Below are 23,289 nucleotides of genomic sequence, written 5' to 3' on the forward strand. Positions count from 1 at the left end.
TAATGGTTTTATTTTATTGACTCAACATATTCAGGGTTCTTGTGCAAAGCAGAGTATCCCTGACAAGCTGGGATACCAGCAAGGCAAACACAACATCCAGTCATAATTTGCGGTTGCTCTTTTTTACTTCCAGATTTGGGACAATTTCTGCCTTCATATCCTGGATGACTGACTTATTCCTTAAAGAATAGCTGTGCACATCTTGTTTTCTGCACAGCATGCTGAATAGCAACTTTGCCACTATTGAGGAAATGAAGCTTTCTCTGAGAATTCCAAGGCATAAATTATATGCCTGGCTTGTGACTCATGGCTAGGAGCCTTCCCCGTCATTCTAGGCTCCTGTTAATTTAGGAAATGTACACCTTCCTACCTCTGGTTCTATTGCTTTCTACAAGTATCTGTAATAGAATCCCATTGGAAGACCAATTTGCTAGCTACCCACTGCATTCTAGGTTAACAAAGAAAAGAATTAAGACACTCAAACTTGTAGGCCCAATTTATGAGGGTTTTCTGAAAATTCGCATGAAACTTGAGGTTTCACAACTCATGCCTCATAGTTAAACTAACCTCCGTGGGTTAGAAGCTTGAGATTTGTGGGGTTTGTTTTTGAGGGGCTTTACCTGAAAAAGATAAATGATTTAACATTCATCAAAGGCTTCCCAATAGAAATGCTTCCCATTGTGCTCCCTTTCTCAAGTTGACCTCTTCTAAGACGATTCCTTTTAAAGGCAATAAAAATACTCCCACTGCTTTCTCTAAAACACTCATCTCTGAAAGCCTTTACTAATTCAAAACATTAAACAGTATCAACAACTCAGTGCTAAAATTACAGCTTGTCTCAGGAAAACTTTGACATTGCCTTTCTCAAATGCCTGTTGTCACTGCAAGCTCTTCTCTGATCACTTCTGCAAAATCAAGCATTAGCAGGTCCCACCAGAGGTCGAGGGCAAGACCTGCAACCCACTTGCACTAAAGGGCAACACAGCCCTCACTGCCCGACCTCCCTGAAATAATGCTGGATGTCATCATGTTGTCAAAACATTGTCATTGTTTCCCCACATGAGACAGCAGAGCTTGAAAAGAACATTTTTATCTTTTAATAAGCGTGTGCAAATGTATTTTATACACCCACACAAATAAATATTTCTTTTCATGTATGTGTACACATACATATACCACAGAGAATCGACCCTGGCAGTGTTCAAGGCCAGGTTGGATGAAGCCTTGGGTGATATGGTTTAGTGTGAGGTGTCCCTGCCCATAGCAGGGGGGTTGGAACTGGATGATCTTAAGTTCCTTTCCAATCCTAACTATTCTATGATTCTATGACATAGGAACATGCACTTGTCCAAAACCATAATGATCACCTAAGTTTTATTTGACAGAGGAATAGAAAGGAAGATGCTGTAACAGCTAGAGCAAAGAGATGACAGATGGAGGCGGATACTCTACACATCTCATGATACACAATGGCAGTAAACTCCGTGAGCAAATGGACAGGTTTTAATACCCCCAAACTCAGAGCGATCTTACACAACTGCTAGCTCTTCAGTTTTTAAAACACCAAAACAGCAGTTGTGGTATTCCCTACCCTAATAGTCCTTTCCGGGTTTCTGTGGAAACACACTGAGGAAGGAATGATAAACAAGGAAGGACATTAGGTCTGGGAATAGAAGAAAGAAAAGAGAGATTTTCTGACACCTGATGCAAAGAGCATGGAGAACCCTACATGAGGTCAAAAGTGGACCCCCTTGCTTTTTAAACTCCTTTTGGAGCCTAGGGATGGCTGGTTCCAAACTTAGTCCCAAACTTGGCCAACAGTTCATGTCTAATGGAATTATTCATACAATATTTACACTAACTACACAGATTAGTAATGTTTCATATTATTAATTCAGCATGCTATCAATCACTTACCAAGCAGCTTTAGCAGGTAAGGGATCTCTCTGCCTTGTGAAAGGAAAGATCTCTTAGTCTCAAGTGCAGGATCTCAAACCTTGAGACATCCCTGCCCAAAGGGGAGAGTTACCTGATGTGCAGTCCAGCTGCAGTTCAGGGAGAGTTCAAACTGGGCCCATGCTGATGGTAATATTTATAGGCTGAAGTAGTTGGCTGCTAGTCAACAGCACAGACAAGATAGATGTCTTTGCTTTAGCTCTGATAACATGCTCAGTACTTCAGTTATCTTGCATTTCTGAGTTTTGAAACCACCTTTCGAAATAGTTTTCAAGACACCTCCGCTCCCTTGTATGTGAGCCAGGGGCTTTCCAACTGCAAGTTCACCCCAAGGACGTGAGGCCTGTCTCTCCTTAGCCTGAACCAAAGTACAGTTAGGAGTCAAGTGTATCTATCACACTCTCCCAGTCTGTAATTATTAGGCATCATTTGATAATAATTCTAGCCTTTCTTCCTCCTTTTCGGGCAATTTTCAAAGAGCCCTCATCCTCCCTACAGCTGCTAACAATGTAAAATGGAAAGATGAAGTGGTGGCCTTTCAATGGGTGTCACTGATTGGGAGGAGAAAGAGAGATGGAAATTTACATTCTGATGAATTCTTCAGGGAATGGCTTACAGGAAATCAAAGCAGCAGAAATCATAAAGGGGGACATCCCTTGGCGATGAAAATCTCAGGCAGCAAAGCTCCTTCGAGAGAATAAGTCTTGTCATAAGTCCCTTTCATACCCTTGTTAAGCTCCCCAAAGGTTCAAACGGTCTCCCAAAAGACTTCTTTGGATGGTTATGATTGCACAAGAAAGCTTACGGGCTCGTTATCTATAAGAGGGCATTGGTTTTAACAACTCAGGTATATTTTCTTCTTAAAAATAAAAGGACCAAGTGCTAGCTTTATAAGTATGAACTCAATCATAGCCATATCAGCTGCACGCACTTCTATCACAGGACTTTGCTGTGTGTTGACAGGAAGAAATCTTGACCTGTACTCTAACAAAAACTCTGATTCTGCAAATGCTAGCCTGAAATGCTGGGCAGAGCATTCAGTTTGTTCTGATGCCATGTGCTGATCTGGATAAACAGCGTGTTCAGAAGTACAACTACCAAGGCAGATGTGATACTTTCTTTTCTTACAGGTGAAGAGAAGCTTTACTGGTATTTGTAAAATGCATTCTGGTAAAAGGCATTCTGAAAATGTAAAGCACAACAATACAGTTTACCTTGTAGGGCTCCCCAAAGAGGTTAAAACCTGAAGCAAAGAGATCTTCATCTTGTTGGACCTCCTGGTTCCTTCTCTCCCATTCTTTCCGCTTAAGTGCACTCCGGTCTTGCTCATAGTGACTGAAGAGGAGAAAGACACAAAAAAGACACATTATTTTCCCCACTATTTAGTACATGTTCATTACTATCAGTAAGAGCAGCAAAACATCAGAAACAACACAACTCCTGGGAACAATTCTGAAAGAAAGATACAGTCACTGAATAATTTACCCAAATGTAAATTTGACATCATAATAATATGTGAAATTGGGCAATAGGACAGTCAGGACACTGCTGAAGTGAAAACAGACAAAAATGTTCTTTTCACATTAAGAGAGCACTATGCAGAAGAGTAAAATATATTTTGGTGCATTTGTATGAACTGCCTGCAAAATACACGCACCACAAGCACACAAACACAGATCTGTGCCCACAATGAATGTGTCTTTGCAGAGATATCAAATGCAAAGTCAGGGAAGCACCACAAGACCTTCAAATCCATTTAACTGTGTAACACTTGTCTCTATCCCTCTCACTACTTCAGTTCAGCCTCCTATGAGTTAGACCACCTAATTCTGTCCCTTGTACTTGTTAAAATCTATGTATGGTTGCATTGTGGATGTCAAGGGGGTTTTCAAATGTGTTTTTGTAGCAGGCTCCGGGAAGAGGCTTCAGGGTAGTTGATTCCAGGATCAGATAGTTCTACAAACAAACAGAAAAGGATCTAGCGCCTCAGTGTAGCAATGGCAAGTGGCACTTATCAGTATGTCAGCTTACTTTGTGCACCTGCCAGACCTAAATGACAAGCTGAGAGACCACATTCACTTCTCCCCTGAATAGCACTGAAGTACTTTGGTCTCTTGGCTTTGCAAACTACCTCCTGCTCCTCTGAGGCAAAAGATATAATTAAAACCCTAAAGGAGGGAGAAAAATGGAAAGAGGAAAGGGAAGGATGCATGCTTCAACTTGCACTGACAACCTCTCATGCGACAAGCATAAAGGGATACTTCTGTGCTTTCAGCCCAGATTTGATTTGTTATGAGGCTTTTGGCTCTGCTTTGTGTCAGCTAATTAGCTACCAAATTCCAGACGACAATTTGAATAACAGGTTCAGTATATGCACTAACATTATTCCTTATAAGCAGATTCCAGACATATGTGCACACATCCACGCACAGCCTCCACGTACAAATACAAACATACAAACATACATATTACATATGTAACAAAGAACACTTAATTCTCCTATCTCTGGCAAGAATGAATTAAATCTCCATAGAGCTCCACTGCACTTGGAAGATAACCAAATATCTACAACTTTTGCCTTTTTAGCTCAGCATGATGCTGTATTGAAAGCTTCACACCGAGAGATATAATGAGGAATGAACTGCACAGTGATGAGGCTTTAACAGTGTATAAAGTCACTGATTTCTGAGTGAAACCACAATTACTAATTTAAAGCACCAGCTAATTAAAACCACAGCTATGTATTTAGCCTCTTGTTATACCTACTGCAGTTTATAATTATGAGGACCTCTTTATCTACTCAATTAAAGTTCTTATGATTCAGGCAGGTTGTGTTTGAACCTGCAAGCCCTGCAGAGAGCACAGGAAAGCTTATGTCTGTTGCTTGATGACTCCACGTATCCTTACACTCATTGGTTTTATACAGGGAAGGAAAGAAAAAAACACACTAATGCCACAAATAAGATCCCTAAATACAAAATATTAATTAATAATTGCTTTAAGCAATTCAAGATCACTTGGTTGGGATTGAAAAAGGCTTAAATACAGCTTGTACATCAAATGCAAAGCCACCTACACACAGGCTGAGCTGAATCATTTCCATCCACCTTTTCCTTTCACAAGTTAGAAGACTGAAAAGATGCCACAGTTCATTTATTTTATTTATTGGTGACATCACTCCTCCACCACCAAGTTCCAGAACACTGTTACAATCATTCCCAATATTCCTGCAGAAGCTATAGGACGATTTGCTGGTTTCCTGAGAAACTTGGAAGGGAAAATTCTGTAAGCAGCAGTCATTTTACTATACTATATGTGATCACATTGCTGACACAATACTGCAAACCACAAGAGACCTGTTCACTAAAAGGTACAGGGGAGCACAAGCCTTCCCCCTTTCGTGTCCTAAATCAAGATTTAAATCCACAGGTATGGGAATAAATGACTAAACTGCTTCCAATTGGTACATGAAGATGAGGACAAGGTTGAGTCCAACTCTCCCTGCAAATTTTCTGCCATAGGATGCTCCTTTAGGCCTGGAATAAGCCAGCCCAGGAGCAGCAGGAACACTCTGTATTCACTCCTCTCATGGGAGATCTTTCTGGAGCATCCTTTGAGCAGTTTGACCCACTGACTGCATGACTCTTAGTCTCAACACCAGCAGAGTGAATCTAGTGTAAGCAGGGTTTCACGTCCTAAGTAATCTTTGCTTATGGGAGCAGTCCTATCCCAGGCACTGCCAACATCACTTCAGAAAGAATGATTCATGAAAGTTAGAGCTGTGTTTCACAGCTTCCCACATGGCAACCTTGGCCCAGAGCTCCAGGGTGAAACAGCAGACCCATTCAAATCAACCAGGATCAGGCCACTGAATGCCCTGATCCCAGAACAATAGATTACAGGCACAGAACAGGTCTCATCCTTCACATGAGGTTCTAGCACTCTTATCTAAAAGCTGGCTCTGGTCTCAAGCACGTAAAGTATTTAGGGAACCAAGTGAGGCATTTTGCCATATCCCATCTGAGAAAAAGCAGCAAAGGCTCTAAGACCATTGAGGTATGTTTTATGACACATTACAAAACCACAAATAAAAAACGTTGAAAACAGCAGTAACTCAAAGTGGCATAACCACTTTAAAGGACATTAAGTTAAGCTAAGACATTATTTACAAAGTTAACAGCAAAAAGCTGAAAAAACAGTGTTTTCCAACACAAAGTGAAGTATTTCTCTATTAGTGCATGTGTTTATGAAAGGTATCTACTCCACACATCCAAGAAGTGAGCACAACGGACCCCAGTGCTGTTTACCTACCACCAACCTGTGAACATCCATTTTACAGCACAAGCAAAGCCCTAAGTGAATTGCTACCTCTGCATCAATTCAAATCTCTCTCTTGTTCTCTTAGTGAGAACACACAAAAAATAAAGGTTCAGTTTGAACTTCCCACTCATGCAGTCACACGGCAGCCTTAAGTGTCCAAAGTATCGGTTCGGAAGGAAGTACTTTGCTCATCCTGTCAGGTCAATTACTTGGCTTATTTCTCTGCACATGTACTTTTGCTATAGGAATGCTTGACAGGGTGCTGATTGTGGCTTTGGAAAGTCAAATATTATAAGATCATACACAGATTAGGATAACAATTTCTTTGGATTCTTTGTAATCTAAAGAGGGATGCTGATTAGATCTTAAGGCTGCAGTGCACTGAGAACCTAATGGGATGCTCTCCAGAAACTCTTAATGTGGCCACAATGCAATCTCTGGGACTTATGTTTAATATTTAGTTTAACTAATGTTCTGTGAAATACAGATATGTGATTAGTGGTGAAGGTGTCAGTGAAAACTACAGTCAGATACCAGGAAGAACACCAGAGTTCAGCCTGTCTCGTTAGTATAAGAAATACTTCATGACTGCCCTAAAGCCAGGAGAGCAGGAAATCACAAATACAGACTTTCACAAATATTTCTTAAAGGGATTTAGAAGTAAACAGCTGCAGGCCATGATACAGTACCAGAGAAGGCAGCTATTGTGTGACAATGTAGTTTAAATACATGAGCCTTATTGGTTTGTTACCATTTATGACATTAATAATTGAATTTGAATGGGGAAGCCTGTATAAAACATGAGAAGATCAGGAATGGGAGCAGTAAGAATGTTTAAGAAGCAGATGAGACCGGTGATCTACAGATTACCAGTGTGCTGGATTTGGCAGAAAGAACAGTAACCATAACTGTATTACAGGTTTGGGATGTTTAACAGTGGGCAGGCTGCTAGTGCATTTTGCATAAGGACATTTGATACTTAATCACAGAATCGTAGAACAGTTAGGGTTGGAAAGGACCTTATGATCATCTAGTTCCAACCCCCTGATCAGACCAGCAGACATCCATTTGTCATCATTCTCAGCTACGGACAGCCTAAGAGACAGGAGTGAGCTGATGTGCTGCAAGGGGCCAGGTGCTCAGCCTGTATGAATCTGCAGATCATCAGTGAGATCCATAGAGCTTCACCTTTTCACCCTCACCATGGGCCATGATGGCTGCAGGGACAATCTGGACCAGACTGAATGCAGAGAATGGAGCTGAGAGGGGAGAAGAGGGCTAAGGCAGGAGAAGGCAGTTATCAAGGCAAAAGATAGCAGGCATGTACACAGGTTTTGGACTGAAAGCTAAAAGTGTGGACCTGGCAGCAAGAGACAAAGTCAGACACATGCTGTCTACAAGAAGAACAAGAGCAATAAAACTCAGGGCACTGGAAAAGACAGTGTTAGTGTCAGTGGTGAAAGTGAGAAGACTTGGTGCAAAAGATCTGGAGAGAAAAGAAAGAGCCTTTTAGGACAGACTACAACAGAGCAGGAGGTTAGAAGGAAGAGTTAATGGAAAGCTAATGAAATAAGACCAACAGGTAAAGGCTGAAAACTAGCATTTGGGGTTTGTCTTCAAGGATGTGCTAACTAAGCCACTGAAGTAGTCTCCCAAAGTGCAGAAGGCTAGGCAGGGAAGACAAGAGCCTGAAAGACAAGAGAAAGAGTAGAAGAAATCAGACCAAACGTGATAGGCTAGTCATTGTGATATGAAGTAGGAAACAAAAAACATTCATTATCAAACACCTAATGTTGCAAAAAAAGCATGAATGAGAACAGAGCATCACTCTGTTGATTCAGTCAAAACAACAAAAGCACAACAGGAAAAGAATCAATAAAAATGATGGAGCAGAGAGGCTTTATAGTAGTGACAGAATACACCCATGGGGACAAATGAACAACATTCAAGGAAAACAGGATTTATCCACAAGTTAGGGAAGAAGTAGTCACTGTTCTCAGTAACTTGTCTGAATTCGTAAAAATGCACACTATGATCAAATCAAATATCAATATCATCAAAGATCCCCCTGTACTAGTTCTGCCCCCCTTAAAATATCAGATATGCCTAAAAGATGAAAGTTCTCAAACTGAATTGTTTGCAATTTGTGGAAACAAGAAATAAACACAAGCTTCTAAACTAAGACACTGTGGATACAAAATAAGTTTCTCCCTAGGTTATTTCTTCATAGCTCTGACTTTGGGATGGAATCATTGCTCTGCCACAAGCACTCAGGAAGTTGGAGAAGTCAATTCGGAAACAGGACTTCTTCGAGAACTCACTCATGTGCCTGCACAAGGCATTAAACACCCCAAATCAAAAACCACTCATGAACATGTTTTACTTGCATGAGAAACCCAGCTCAGGTCCATGAGAATATCCCCATGCTTAAAATACACATTAAAATACGCTTACTTTTCCACATTAGGGCAATTCTTTCTCAATGCCAGTAAAACTGTAAGGCAAAAGGTACTTCACCTGATAATCAAACTAGGTAAAAGACTCCTTCTAGCAAACACATTACATCAGGAATTCACCTCTATATAACTCCAGATTTATCTCACCATACCTCCATTGATTTCATGTAAAAGCAGAGTAGCACAATACTGTATAAGGGAAGGAGAACAGGCTTCCTTGGTACATTCAGACTCTCCCACTATGCACTATGATGTTCCAATACATTTATTGCAAATTATAACAAAAAAAAAGAAAAAAATTAAAAAAGGAAAAAATATTAAAAAAGCGCCTTAAGTCTTAAATTTCATTGCTGATCTTAAAACATATTCAGTAAATGAGGAGAATTTCAAAACCTGACCTATAAGCACAAATATGACCACTTAATGTTGTTAATGTTCCCTGTTCATCTGAAGTCTCTGTTTCACTTAATGATAACAGCCTAAAGAGGGTGTTGGGCACTTAAAATAGCAAAACTCCTCTTTCTGTGTTTATCAGCAATGAACCTACATCTTTGTCCTGGTAATTTTAGTACCTGACAGAGACCCATCAAGCCATAATAGAACAGCTCTACAGCTCCTCGCTGTCTTTCCTATTTAACATTTACTTTAATGTTGTGCTCTTCTTCATAGCATGAACAGTTACTGAAGCACCTAGCACAGAACGTATCTATCACCACACTTGAAGATAAATGATTTATTTTAAAATACAGAATATTCTGTCTTTGATGTTCAACAGTTCTGTAGAGAAGCACTTGAAATGGTCACTAGTTATCTATCCACATGAGCTAAATCTCTTCACAATTTGCATTAAAAACAATGCCATTCCTGTAGCATATTTGATAGAGAATACAGAAGATTAAAGCTTCCAAACAAAATAACACCCAAGAGACCCCTGGGCAATTTATGGAAATTTAAGCTAGAAGGCTAAGGGTTTGGCTTATATTTGTCATATTCTTCATTCATTTTATTCCCCCCCCCCAAATACCTAGAAAATGTTATTTTCACTCAATTTTCTCCTCTTTTTGGTATTATGCAACCCCAAACCTTTCCTTAAATGTGAATTTGGAAGGAACAATTCTGAAGGAATGGATGACAGAGATAAGCTCCTGAATAGTAAGGATATAAAGAATAGATGCGGTTTCAAAGGGGAACATTTATTGTTTCCTGTATCATAGCACATTGTCTTTCAATATGATTAGTTATCAGTCTGAGTTATCAAAAACTGGGATGAAATAAAGTGCTTGCGCAGTTATGCTTCATTGATGTCAGCTAGGGGAGCATGAAAATCTCCATGAAGTTGGGTAATTGATGTGTAAATCAGAGCTCAATCACTCTGTAATAGAAATGGTCCCAGTGCAAGTATGGCTGTTGAACAGGATTGCAGAGGGGTGCAAAGGAAAGAGAAACAGAGGCAAGATAAGACTTACTTATTCAAAATTATAATAACTGGCAATTTATACAATTTTCTTTTCAAGAGAGAAGTGCTGTCAGATATATTTAAAAGCAAGCTGCAGACCACTATATTTGGATATCGTTATTTGGCAATAATTAACTGTTTCTGCTTTATTAAAATGCTTGGGGACACTGCTATGGATATTTAAAAAGCAAATTAAATGAACATGCTCATCCTTTGAAAGGCAACATGTGTAAATGACATCAGCAATTGTAATTTGGTTAACAAAGTGTGTTCAAGGTATGTTTTGGAGCCCTATTACAGTCTTCTTGTCAGTTCACATTTGCAGTATCAAAAACAAAAGCAAAACCAAAGGAAAAGCAGAGGAAGGAGGGAGGGAGGGAAGGAAGAAAACTAAGAGAAAAGTGGTTATAACCACACCTTCAAAAGGACATTAAAAGATGCAGAGCCATTAGAACATCAGTCACATAAATTTGCTTTCCAAAATGAAGCATTTCTAAGAGTAAACATATGATGCATAAATAAAAGAACCAGCTAAGATAACTTCAGGAGGTTATTTCTGTTGTAACTTTTTTTGTTCTGTTAATAAATGAATGCACATAATGGCATTGATATCAACTTCCCAGACACCTGGAATCCAGCTATAACTTACACTAAACCACAGAGAAACTGGAACAACCTTCGATGAATGTGAAATTTATGAGCATTTTTGGCATCTAATGAACTACATTTAGGACACGGGAGCTGGATTAGGAAGCTTTATTAGACTGGTAATGTGCTGTGACTGTGAGGGGATGCTGATTATTACAAGTGGGTTGAAGAGGGAGTGAGGTTCAATCTGAAAACCAAATTTCATTGCCCTTGCGAGTTTAACAGGATATGTCAGTTCCTTCTGCTCAATTTTTTTTGCTTGCTTTAAAATTCTGTTGAAAACAGAAACTTGAAGTTTCTTCGAAATTCATTGATACCATAATTCAAATGTACTTCACTGCATAGCTTCCTATTGGCTTCCTAGTTGCCATCAGACTCCACCTGCCCATCAGCACCAGCATTCTAGGTTATTGTTACAGATGACACAGTTTTGTTCACTTGCATGTTGTGTGTTATTCTTTATACACACTGACAGCAAACATAGCCTAGTACTGCTACAAAGTATTTGTACATATATCACTCTCAAGGCATAACACTAAGCGATGAAGTTAAAGATCTGACAATGCTTGTCACAGTTCCTTTACCTGGATACCTCAAATTATGAAAATGTCCAAGGTTCTCTTTATAAACATACTATTATCAAAGATGAAAATATATTTTAATGTATGCAAACACAAAATAATCATTCTCACTCAATGTGCACAGATTGAATTCTTAAATCTGAGCTGAAAACCATTTGAGTTTTCAGCTTTTTGGAACTCTACTTTTATTTTTACCTTTTCCATATCTATAATTCAAACATTTCTTTACTATTGCTACTCAAAATTTTCTTGGGCACTTGTAGGATGTTCCCTTAAAAATGGAGTCCACATATTTGTATTTTCTTGCAATATTGGCAACGATATGCAACATAGCTAACAGAAATAAATCCAGCCTTTTTAAAACCCATTACAAAACAATCATTGATTAACACAACCTTCTGGAAACAGATGAATCAGCAGTCTCAACTACTTGAGTATTTTATCACAGAAGTGCTTCCGTGCTATTCCTACAGCTCTAATAAATGCATTCATTTACTAACAGGCACCTCTGCTCCCTGGAGCATTTTCGCATGCCGTGCAGCTCTTTAACCACATGTTCTTAAACTTAACGTGTGCTGAAGAATACCACCAACAGGAAAATTAGGAGTTCAGCAGGATGACTATTTCATTCGTCAGTTTTAGACTGCAGAGGAAGTGCACACAGGTCTCTGAGTGCAGTGCACACATACAGACTGATCCAAAGGCACAGAAAAATAGTACCATAAGCCTAATATAATTTAACTGATTGTTATTTAGGACACTGTTTGACTAGAGAAATTATCTTCTAAATAAATTACTCTTCTCTCAGTTGAAACCCTATATAATTGCTTCCATTTGTTGTAGTAATATCTACTAGAAAGGAGAGAGATAATCAAATAAATGCAAGGTACTCTCATTTCAGATTCAAGTAAACACACATCCTCTTTTCTGTGCTGTTGTGACATATATTACCCATCTTGAGCAGGCAATGCAATGAATTTGTAGAGCTCATGAGAGTTAATGGTCATCAGCTTGGAAAGAACCTAGAATGTTTCAAACTCCAGAGTTTCAGCTTTCTTCCACTAGACTGTAAGAAGTCTCACAGCAACAAAGTGTTTGTTACACAGCTTCAGGAATGAAAAACAGTATTTTGTTCTTATTTTTTCTAGCTAGATTCAACAAATTATCATAATCATTGGCTTCTAAGGGAGGAAGATAATCTATAACAAATACTGCTCATGTCTCCAGCAAACATATAATATTTATTCCTCATTTATAAACAAGAGCCTAAAGTGTGACAAAATTATTTAACCAAAGCAGCACAAAGTTCATCAGCATTGCTGAGGCTTACATCCTCTCTAAGGGCATAGTTCATCTTCAACTGATGCTATTGGCAATTTTCCCAGTGAATTCAATGAGGGTTGGATGGGACCTAGTCATTTAATAATGACAAAAAAGCCAGGTCCCGTAACACAGCCAGCTCTAAGCAGCAGCAACTTGTTGGTACAAACTAGCTTTTCTGTCATATTCCTCCTGCCAACAGGAATTTCTTATCCACTGCCAAGTGTTTAAAAAGTCTTAAGTACAAACTAGCACGTCAGAGACACATAGCTTCTATGTTCATTATTTACAACTGATACAAGCAGAGACTCATGCACAGACATCCTGGGTTGACAAATGCAAATAAAATGAAATTTAGTATTGTCTTCATAAAAAAATAAAACAAAAAATTAAAAAAAAACTTAAATGAGATACCAAATAAGCCTCTCAATATACCCCATAGGCCATTATCACTTTGAGCTAAAGCACAATTTTCTTAAGTGATGCTAGAGATTGTACATAGAACATCTCAACCAACTGACTGGGGAACAATGCAATCTGCCTCTATCTCACAGTAAGTACTGACACACACACACACCCCCCAGGCAGCAGATCCCAGACCTTGTCACTGAGAGAAAGTAAAGTGAATGTACCATGTTTCCTGAAACAACACCATCCTTAAATTTAACTCAACATGGGAGTGCTGTGCTATTAAGGATATGGCACGTAGGTGTTACTGCCACAAGTCTGAAATGTGCCCTGGGATTTGAAAGCTAAAAATGAGCACTTAAAAAAAAATTCACTGCTTCAGACAAAGCAAATCATAACAGAGTCTTATTTAGACTGGCCAAAACTACAGTCTCATGTCTGGAATTACTTGAATGTTTAAGGTGGGTGTGATGCAAATGATTATCCCAGTACTGCAGTTTCCAGCATCAAACAGAAACTGTATCTGTTTCCCCAATCATGTTTTGAATGTGTTTGAAATCTCACATGTTTAACTGACTTCATGAATGACAGAAGTATCACAATGAAGAAAACAGTCATTTAAGGGACAAATTCCCAGAAGGACGTAAGACCAAAGCTGTGTTTAACCCTTCCATCCCTGACAACAGCCAACCACGAATGCCCAGTTAATCCCCCAAGAACAGAGCAAAGCACTCCCCAAAATATTGACATTGCCTTGAGAAAGTTTTGGCATATAAAGCTACGTGTTAAGTACAAAGAACCTGATGTTGTTGTATTTAACATCTCCAGAAGCCTTTCCTCCAAAGAATGATCTCAAACAGAACACTCTCTGGCAAGGAGTTTCACAACTCATCTGAAAATTATCACCTTACCTCAGATTAGGTTTATCACTCACATAGTCTGAAAACCTCATTGATTTAATAATAGTGCTTGTATTTTACTGAATATGTGAGAACAGAATTCACATGCACCTGGGAGGGGTACCTGCATTATAACAGGCAAACAGGCAGGGAGCTCCTTTGCTCTTCAGTGTCTGAAGAATCTCAGGTGCACATCCCACAGCAGTATCCCATGCATTTTCAAGACTAGATACATGGATTACTGCATCCTGAATAACAGTTATCCATACTCTAAATACTTTGTATTTCTGTCCCTTCTGCTTCAATCAGCAAATTAATATCACTTATTTTCATAACATGAACACAATGTGCCACTTAACAAACGTGCATCCTTTTTACATTCCCTACCATCAGCCATTTGTTTAATAGAAATATTATACTATGCAACATGCAAATATTAGAATGCAATGTAAGTTGACTCATATTCACTGGAGGCTGGCTCACTGCAGCACATTTCAGTATTTAATAATAAAATAGTCTACTGTAAAAATATGTAAACTAGCTTCCATCCTGCTTTAATACACACTTAACATGAGAAGAAAATGAATGCAATGGTGTTTAAATATTAAACATTACATTTCTTCTTTTGATTATTAAAGTATTATTAAAGCTAAATGAAAATGTGTTTGCAGCCTCCTTCTTCTGAAGTCTTGCAGGTCACTGTTATCACTGATATTTTGTCCCTCTAGCTAGCTTCCTTGGGGATCTCAAAGCTCGTTACGGATCAGAGCTCAAACCAGGACAGCAAGTCATGTCTGATTACACTGGTGGAAGAAACAACTGCTGTCGAGAAAAACAACTGGGGGAATGAAAGTTTAAGTGAGTCGATGACAGTCATTCAAGAAGCAAGAGATGTCTGTGGGAAGAAAACCGAGGAGCCTGACTCTCAGACATTAAACTTCAGCGTAAGACCAGGTGTAACTTGCAACCATTCATCCACCACTAAACTCTGAGATGACAACCATCAAGTTGAAATTTAAGACTATCTAACAATACTATACAGCAAGAAGGAATTATCTTTATGTGCGTTTCCAGAACATTGGGTCATACACCCGCGAGACACTCCTGCTGAATGTCACTGGGAGAGGTCAGCAAGGCTGTTCTTATTACATTTGTTGGAAGGATGGAGTGTATCGAATGATTTAATTTTGTGTAGTGCCCCACTTACTTTGACAAACTGATACTGCACAGGGCATAATGTCATTAGGTGATTAAAGTACCAGAGCACTCAGCTTCCCACCTCCTTTCATAATAAGTGATACTGCAGCAGGCTCAAAACTGAGAAGAGCTGTGGCTGCGGAGGCAATACAGGCCCAGTAGCATTAAAACACCAACCTCCTCTCACAGGAACTCCCATTCTGGCAGTGACCAGGAACAAGCTTCCCTGTCCCCCTGAGGGAACCTGCCTTCCCCTCAGCCTCCTGAAGCACTTCCAGCACTGGCAACAGCCTAAGCATCATGTCCGTGGTCCTCTAGCCCCAACAGCATTCAGCTGTATTGACAGTGAAGCGACATGATGCAATCATGACAGTATGATGTACTTTCACTTTCAGCTGGTATTGCCTTTGAAAATAACTAACATTGAGCTCTCCTCATTATGCCAAATGTATTAGAACCTCAGTACACACGGTAGGAAATGTGTGCTTTGTCACACACACTCTTTAATGTGACAGAAATACAAATTTCTGTTTTCTTTCATACAAATACCTAATGGGGTTTGAATAAAATAAAATCTGCACATTGCCATGTGGAAATTAATTTTAAAGAACTGTTTATCAATTTAATTCCTCTGATAGTAACAGACAGATTTATGAGGCAATTAACTAAATATTTGTTTTTTCACATTTCAATTCATTATAGTAAATTAACAATTTTCCACTTGAAGTCTTACATCCCTACACTGAAAGCCTGAAAAAAGTGTATATCACTGTGGGTCTAGGAAGGATTCTCTGATTTTACAGTGTGGATTATTCTCCTCACATTAACATACTGTACATAATTCAAACCCCCCCCCCCCATTTCTGTACTACCCAGAACCTGCCACACTTTAAAGGCCAGTTTCAAGCAACCAGACATAAATAAAGAATAATTACAGCTCTAAAGCCAATGTAACATCTGTTCAAGCAAACAATCCTACAGAGACAATTTCATAGCCACAAAACACCCACCTATGGTTAAGAGAAGCCTGAGAGACAAAACCAAGTGCCTTGACAGATTTAGCCTGGCCTCCTGAGCCACAATCCCCACATCATACAGCATACCCTAAAAGAGCTGATGGAAGGAGCAACATTATCCAAGCTCAACATTAACATAAACACCCAGTAAAAAGTTCCTGCAGAAAGTGTCAACTGTTACTCTAAGGTAGCTCATCTCTGTGGCTGGCACAAATGTGGTTTTCAGTGTGTCAGACAGGAGTGCACGGTGCCTTGTGCCAACAGCCTCTAGAGCAATCTGTATGTCATTAGCTACAAGCCTCATGACTGCACACATAGAGCCACATTTCACATCTATCTTAACTTATTTTGATGATTTAAACATTCTAACTAATGATTTCTGCTCAAGGAGGTCATCTGGCCATGGCCTCATGGATCTCTTCACCATTGCAGGCTGGTTATTAAACACATTAAGTTCTGTCAGAAGACAGAACTACAGCTTTATGTTCTTTTAACTGGTATTATACCAAATTAGTATCAGGAGGCATATACTCTATGAATACAAAAGCATCTACTTATATGACTCCATAGTTTCTTTTCTCCCCTGTGTTAGTGTTTCCCTATCTGAACAGAAATAGCCTTGGTCCCTCCATATGTCAGCTTGCCCTTATGGAGAGCAAACGTATCAATACCGATCTCACAGGTTTCTGCCAGGTCAACTCATCATGGATGAATCCTGAGGAAACTGTTCCAACTACATTCCTCAGTTCTTCAGATTCTGGCTCTTTCCTTGAACAGAATATAGCTTGCTCACTTTTTAAACTGATTCTGTTAATTCACTGGATTACAGCACAATCACATCAGAGCATTAGTGTAAGTAGGATTTTTGTAGCCAGATCTGATCTTTAAGATTTAACATTTTACAGGCCTCTATCTCATAATGCTGACAGAAATCATCAGGTGAAAGGAGAAGATTCACACCAAATGATGAGAACTTGCAATTCATCAGATAAATTGCTCATTTTTTTCCCATAAATACTTAACAAGTTTGGTAACAACAATGGGAAACAAAAGCTCTCCTGACACATTAACTCAGAACTTCACGCAAACACTAGTGAAGCAGGTAACTGCCACTAGCAACATACATTCCCAACTGAGAAACTGAGGCACAGAAAGATGAAAGATGGCTCATGGCCACAGGACAAACTACTGGCAGCTGTGGGAATGGAACCACTTCCCATTGCCCATGTCTTAGTCCTGTTACCTACAACTCCATTAACCTCCCTATTTAATGGTAAGGAGAAACTATTACATCACCTCTATTTGCACCATCTACCAGAATATATACTCCCCATGCATCCTGTTGTAAAGGCTAAAACCTAAATTGAATGTCACCATTAATATTCTACTTATAGTGTTTGTCCCTTTCTAGTTGTAATACCAGCACCAGCAAAGTAAGACTTCAATTTTAGCACTCGGGAGGCTAATAATAATCAGATTAATAAAACACTAACAAATGTTAGAGTACTCCAACTGGCTAGTTGAGAGGCATTAATTCTTGATAAATGCTCCCTACATTATTATTTATCAAGTTCTTAAGCACTGCGCAGTATGGCATCCTATCAATCTACCGGGTTAAAACAGATGAAATACAAGCACAGCATTTGAGAACTGTTAAAAACGCAGCCAGCAAATTGGTACTGCTCTTTATCCGTTTTACTTTAAAAAAATAAATAAACCAGTAAATCAGTGCCCTCAGCACAAGGCATGTTGTGGAGATTAATGATGGGCTGGGATAGATGGCCCTCACTTGTACTTTAGGTTACCAGCTCCTCCTATCTGATCATTAATTCCCCAGGAAATGCCTTTTGCTTCAATAGCTTTTACTTTAATAGATCACCAGTGAGAGAAAAAAAAAGCATGCCACTAGGAATGAACTACTGAAGAGCCTCTGAGTTGCATCTGCCACAATATGCACATAAAGACTGTACAGGTGACTCACAAAGGCCCTTTTAATTGTACTCCAGGACACACACACACCCCCTTCTCCCAACCCTTAGCATGATAATAAAGGCAGCCAGTGGGCAAAATTTGTGATGCTTCCTATAAGCTTGCGGAGAATGTTTGGAAAGGTTCCTTAAGATGCTTTCCACAAGCTCTCATACATTAAGAAGTGTGGGATCCTGAGCCTTAATTAAGAGTTTCTTTCTAACAGTGTGGATTTCTGATACATGAAACAGCGTTAGGCCCCTGTTTTATCTTGAGGGGAAGGGAAAGGCAGGAGAGAAGAAGAAAACAAGCTTTCAACCCCTACTTAACTAGCAAAAAAAAACCCTAAAAGAGCACATGACCAACTCCTCATTCTGTTTTCAAGGCACGTTTAGTATCAGGATGCTGTGGAGAGGCCCTGCATCACTCAAGTTTCATTATCATTACAAAATATAGCAGAATGCCTTTACTCAGAAGTTTATTATCATAAATAATTAAAACAAAACTATCCTTACGGTATGAAATAAATGAACAAAGTACATTCTAGGAAGCGTTTGTTCTGGGTTTCACAGCTGTTTGCTGGCTCCCTACATCAGAAAGTTCTAGAATTTGCAATCACTCTCCTGATCATTAGTCTGAATCAGGAACATTTTACTGCGGCTGGCTTAAACCACTCATTCTGTCAAAAACAGGACTGGAAGTGCTCTTTACCAGTTGCATATGCAACATACATTTTTATGGTAAGTCAGAGTATGTGATATGCAAAATGTTAAAAGAAAATCAAAGCAGAGGATTGATTCCTGAGGAAAACAAAAGGAGAAAGAAATTCTAGCTCTAAAATTAAAAGGACTGTCTGATTTCTAATTACAAAAACATGCCAAGGTACAGATGAAACGATTAAATCTCCACAATACTCACGCTAACAGTATATTGTTCTCATAAGCTTGAAAGTGTTGGGCGCACTTGCGCTCTTTGAAGTTTTGCTTTGTTCCTTTGACTTATTTTATGCAGGTCAAAGATCACCATCACTGCACATATCTGTCACTGAAGGATAATAACGCTACAACTCAGTGTGGAAGCAGGCTAGGCTGACATGTTAAACTAGCAACAGACACATCAATCTTGCTATTCTTGAAGACTGTGCAGGTCAGCGCTGGGAGGTTCAAACTCAGAACTAATGATAGTTACTAGTTGCTGCATCTTGATGAACCAGGTTAGGTCTCTCTTCTTTTGAGCAGCCTGTCTCTATGGACAAGCAAAACACGCCAGGAAAGCAAATTATCCTGCTAATCCAGCAAACTCTGAAAGAACCCTACTGGAGAGGAGCAAGACTGTAGGGAAACGTGGAGACATATGGCAGCAAAAAAGAGCTTCCCAAGGAAAAGACTGGGAAATTGGAAGAGTTATCAGCAGTTCAGTAATCACCATAATTTGGACTGGAACTGGAAATCACAGAACCACAGAAACCCAAGGGTTGGAAGGGATCTCAAAAGATCATCCAGTCCAACCCCCCTGCAAGAGCAGGGTAACCTAGAGTACATCACACAGGAACTTGTCCAGGTGGGCCTTGAATATCTCCAACGTAGGAGACTCCACAATCCCCCTGGGCAACCTGTTCCAGTGCTCTGTCACTCTCACAGTAAAGAAGTTCTTCCTGATGTTAACATGGAATACTATTATTATTTGTGCAGTAGCACAGAATGTGCAATATTGAAGCAAACCCATTGTCAGCTAAGTAACTCATAAACACCAATCAACAGGCAGGTCAGCATATAATCCCTCACTCATCAACTAGAAGTTTTCTTGCATATTACTTGACCTTGAAAACTGGGAGTCGAAAAGGTTTTGTTTTTACCTAAGAAACCAGTGTCCAGTATGAACACTTAATGCATTTACCTGCCAGTCCTTTGCATACAGCAAGTATAATTATACAAACTCAGGGGGTTATGGTACCTGATGGAAATTGCAATCCCTGTTTTCACACCTACCAATAAACAAAATCAAGGTATGCTTACAGCAGAGTAGCCATATTCCTGCCTCAAAATGAAACCTATGTGCCATGCCAAACATAAGAATTGTATACATTAAGACAATGGCATTTCTTAGTGCCAAAAGCAAGCGGAGGAGAGGTGACATTCATCTTTAGTGCTCATACCTTTACTTGTCAACACAAGATTGCAATGCTGAACACCAAAGAGAACAGCTTTGCTGAAGGTCTTTTTTGGTTCAGTCGAGCCAGATCTCAGGGATGGTATAGATGTGTAGGTGCATCTATACTGCACCAGGTTCTTTAATGCCTGCAGCTTACACTTCCCACCACCTGAGCTGCCAGAGAGTAATATTTAAAAGAAACATACCATGTAAAAATCACACATGTAGGTGCTTGAGAAACCCAGGAGGCAAATAGGTATCTTTCGTGTTGGAACTGCTGCAATGTTTTAAAGCAAGGAGAGGAAAGGAGGCTTGCAGACGAAGCAATGAGTTTAATGGGCTACAGCTTTCTTAGACAACATGGAAATCGAAATGGCAGAAACGGGAAGAGTGCATTTGTTTCTAGTTCCACTGGGTCATCATGTCCTCCAGGTGCCTAAAGGCAAGTACCACATTCCAGCATGCAGTTTCTATTCCTTGAATCCCAAGCAAAGCTCAACAGCCTTGTGGATCAACTTTCCCTCTTTGTGCACCACAACCAAATCCCTTCAAAATGAAGTGGAAGGTCTCTGCTGACTTCAGCGAACACTGAACCAGGGCCCACTACCTTCAAATGATGGCTTTACTTTGCAAACAGACAGTATTTATCAAAGTTACATCAAAATACATAACAGAACACACAAGCATAACATACTTTTAGACATGACATACATACGCGCATGTATATATAGTACCTTCTTTACATATATATTTCCACTGAATCATTATTAAGAATGTGGGTGTGGGGGGGATCTCTTCACCCTCAAAGCACCCATGTACTACTATTCCCTTGGGAAACTGCTCAGAAAACTCAGTACTCTAGGGAGCCAGCTACAGCTGTGTTATAATAAAGAAATCATGTATGGTTTCACATTCATAATATAAAACCAAATCCACTTAAAATGTGGAACTAGTGAGAGAAACATATTAGTATATGTAGGATTTTTCTTTTTAATGGGAAACTGAGCAGAGGTGTCATCAGTTACTCTGTAACCACAGCACACAACAGCTCAAAATCCTTGCGGAAGCTACAGAAGGAAAAAAAAAGGAAGAATAAAAAATTGAGCCATAACTCTGAAATTACTAAAGCCAGTTTGATGCCCAGCACACGGCTGACCTCAGAATCAAACAAGCTGCTGCTCTGCCAGGGGGCAAGATGAAATACCTTGCAAGGGTTTAAATTCGAGTTCTATCTCAGGAGTTTTTCTTAATATCAAAGTAGTTTCTTCAGAAAGCAAATGAAGTACATTACCTCTAGTAATGGTAGGCATCTACCCCGTGAAAAGCCTTGAGAGAGTTCTCACACAGGACAGCCTATGTTTTATTAAATCCTTTTGTATACTTTTATTTTCAGGTCATACAATGTGAAGGACAAAGGATTCGCTTAACCTTTTTAAAGCATTCTGATTTTATCATTAGTTGTTCTGATTCTTCAATAATTCAAGCTTCATCCTAACAATATGCCCTGTTTAAATGTGAGCAGAATAAAAGGAGAACATATTTACAACGTATTTCTACTGAATCCCAAACACTCAGCACAAACAAACCACTGGCAATACAATCAGTATGAAAACCTCACCAAGATCTTCAGCTATTCACACTTGTTGTTTATACTAAATAGAATTGCAATACAATAAAAACATATTTAATTGTATGGCATGAGGATATAGCCATGTTTGCCAATAGGTAGTTAATCTGCTATTGTGAAAATGAGAAACAGAAAGAGGGAGACACACGTTCCCTCTTTACTCATGGTTCTACAGTTATATCAGGTAAAAAACCGTGACTGCCTTGTGCTCTAAAGTTGGCCAGAAAAGCCAACTAAGCTGTGCATACGGATGCCTTGTTTTGCAATAGTGGTCTACCATGTATATTTAAAGGAAGAAAGAATATATATTTTAAAATAAACCTCAAATTAATAAAAATCATGCCGTTATCAAGGTGCTTCTATCGGGAATCACTTGTGGTCATTTAAACGCTTATTTCGACGTTATACAAAGCAAGTACATAACCTTTACCTGAAACACTGGGTAGGATCAGAGGTCATGAGACCTGATCCACAGAGGTCAATAACGAGACATGTTAGGAAATATGTATGACAGAGATACCAAGAAGAAAAAGCAACTATAGGTTTATTTTGTATTTCTACTAATGACTGAAAATTCAGGGCTTTTTAGAGAAGTGATGCTTGACACAGAGACGTGAATTTCCCTCCATTTGCCAGATGAAACACACTGCTTTGTTTTTCTTCATCATGATGTACTTTTCAGTCTCCTGAATAGGAATGAACAATTCCTGATACTGAACTGCTTAATCAAACAAAAGTGGGCCTCCCCTGCTTAGCTGGTTTATTCCCTACCTCCCTTAATGCTTGGAAAGGATTCAGACAAGAGCTACAAGAGCGTCTGGAAAAACTTGCCTTACAAGGAGAGCCTACAGCTCAGTCTATTTAGTTCATAAAGAAGAAGGTTAAGAGGCAACCTGATCACAGACTATGAATACTTACATAGGAAAGAGATTGCTGAGAGCAGATGGGTATTTAATCTAGCAGAAAAAGGCGTAACAAGATCCAGTGCTTGGAGGCTGAAGCCAGTCAAATTCAAACCAGTTTATGCAGCATCAATTTTCAACGATAACAAATTAATAACTATTTTAACAACTTAACTAGAAAAGCAGGGGATTCACTGCCATTTGCAGCCTTTAAACAAGCACTGCAAGTCTTTTTTAAAGACACACTACAGCACAGGGGGTTTGGCATAAGCCCTGACAGAAGGGATGAAACAAAGTCTTCTCCAGCCAAGCAGCACAGCTTTGCCCTACCTCTGCTCTCCTTTGGGTGGGTTCCTCACTCGCTGCTCTGTGGTCGTATTTGTG

At 39.4% G+C, this 23,289-nt stretch overlaps 1 protein-coding gene across 3 annotated transcripts in view; it reads right to left on the minus strand.

The window, feature by feature from the left end:
* AFF2 (ALF transcription elongation factor 2) overlaps nucleotides 1-23,289 on the minus strand; it is a 329,870-nt gene that overhangs the window by 240,905 nt on the left and 65,676 nt on the right. For all 3 annotated transcript variants that reach the window (XM_034064377.1, XM_034064376.1, XM_031047127.2), the window contains exon 2: nucleotides 3,171-3,291. In XM_034064377.1, the coding sequence (XP_033920268.1) occupies nucleotides 3,171-3,291 (121 nt within the window). The remainder of the gene's footprint in view (nucleotides 1-3,170; nucleotides 3,292-23,289) is intronic.

Source organism: Melopsittacus undulatus, chromosome 6, assembly GCF_012275295.1.
Source record: "Melopsittacus undulatus isolate bMelUnd1 chromosome 6, bMelUnd1.mat.Z, whole genome shotgun sequence".
In the NCBI taxonomy this organism is placed as follows: domain Eukaryota; kingdom Metazoa; phylum Chordata; class Aves; order Psittaciformes; family Psittaculidae; genus Melopsittacus; species Melopsittacus undulatus.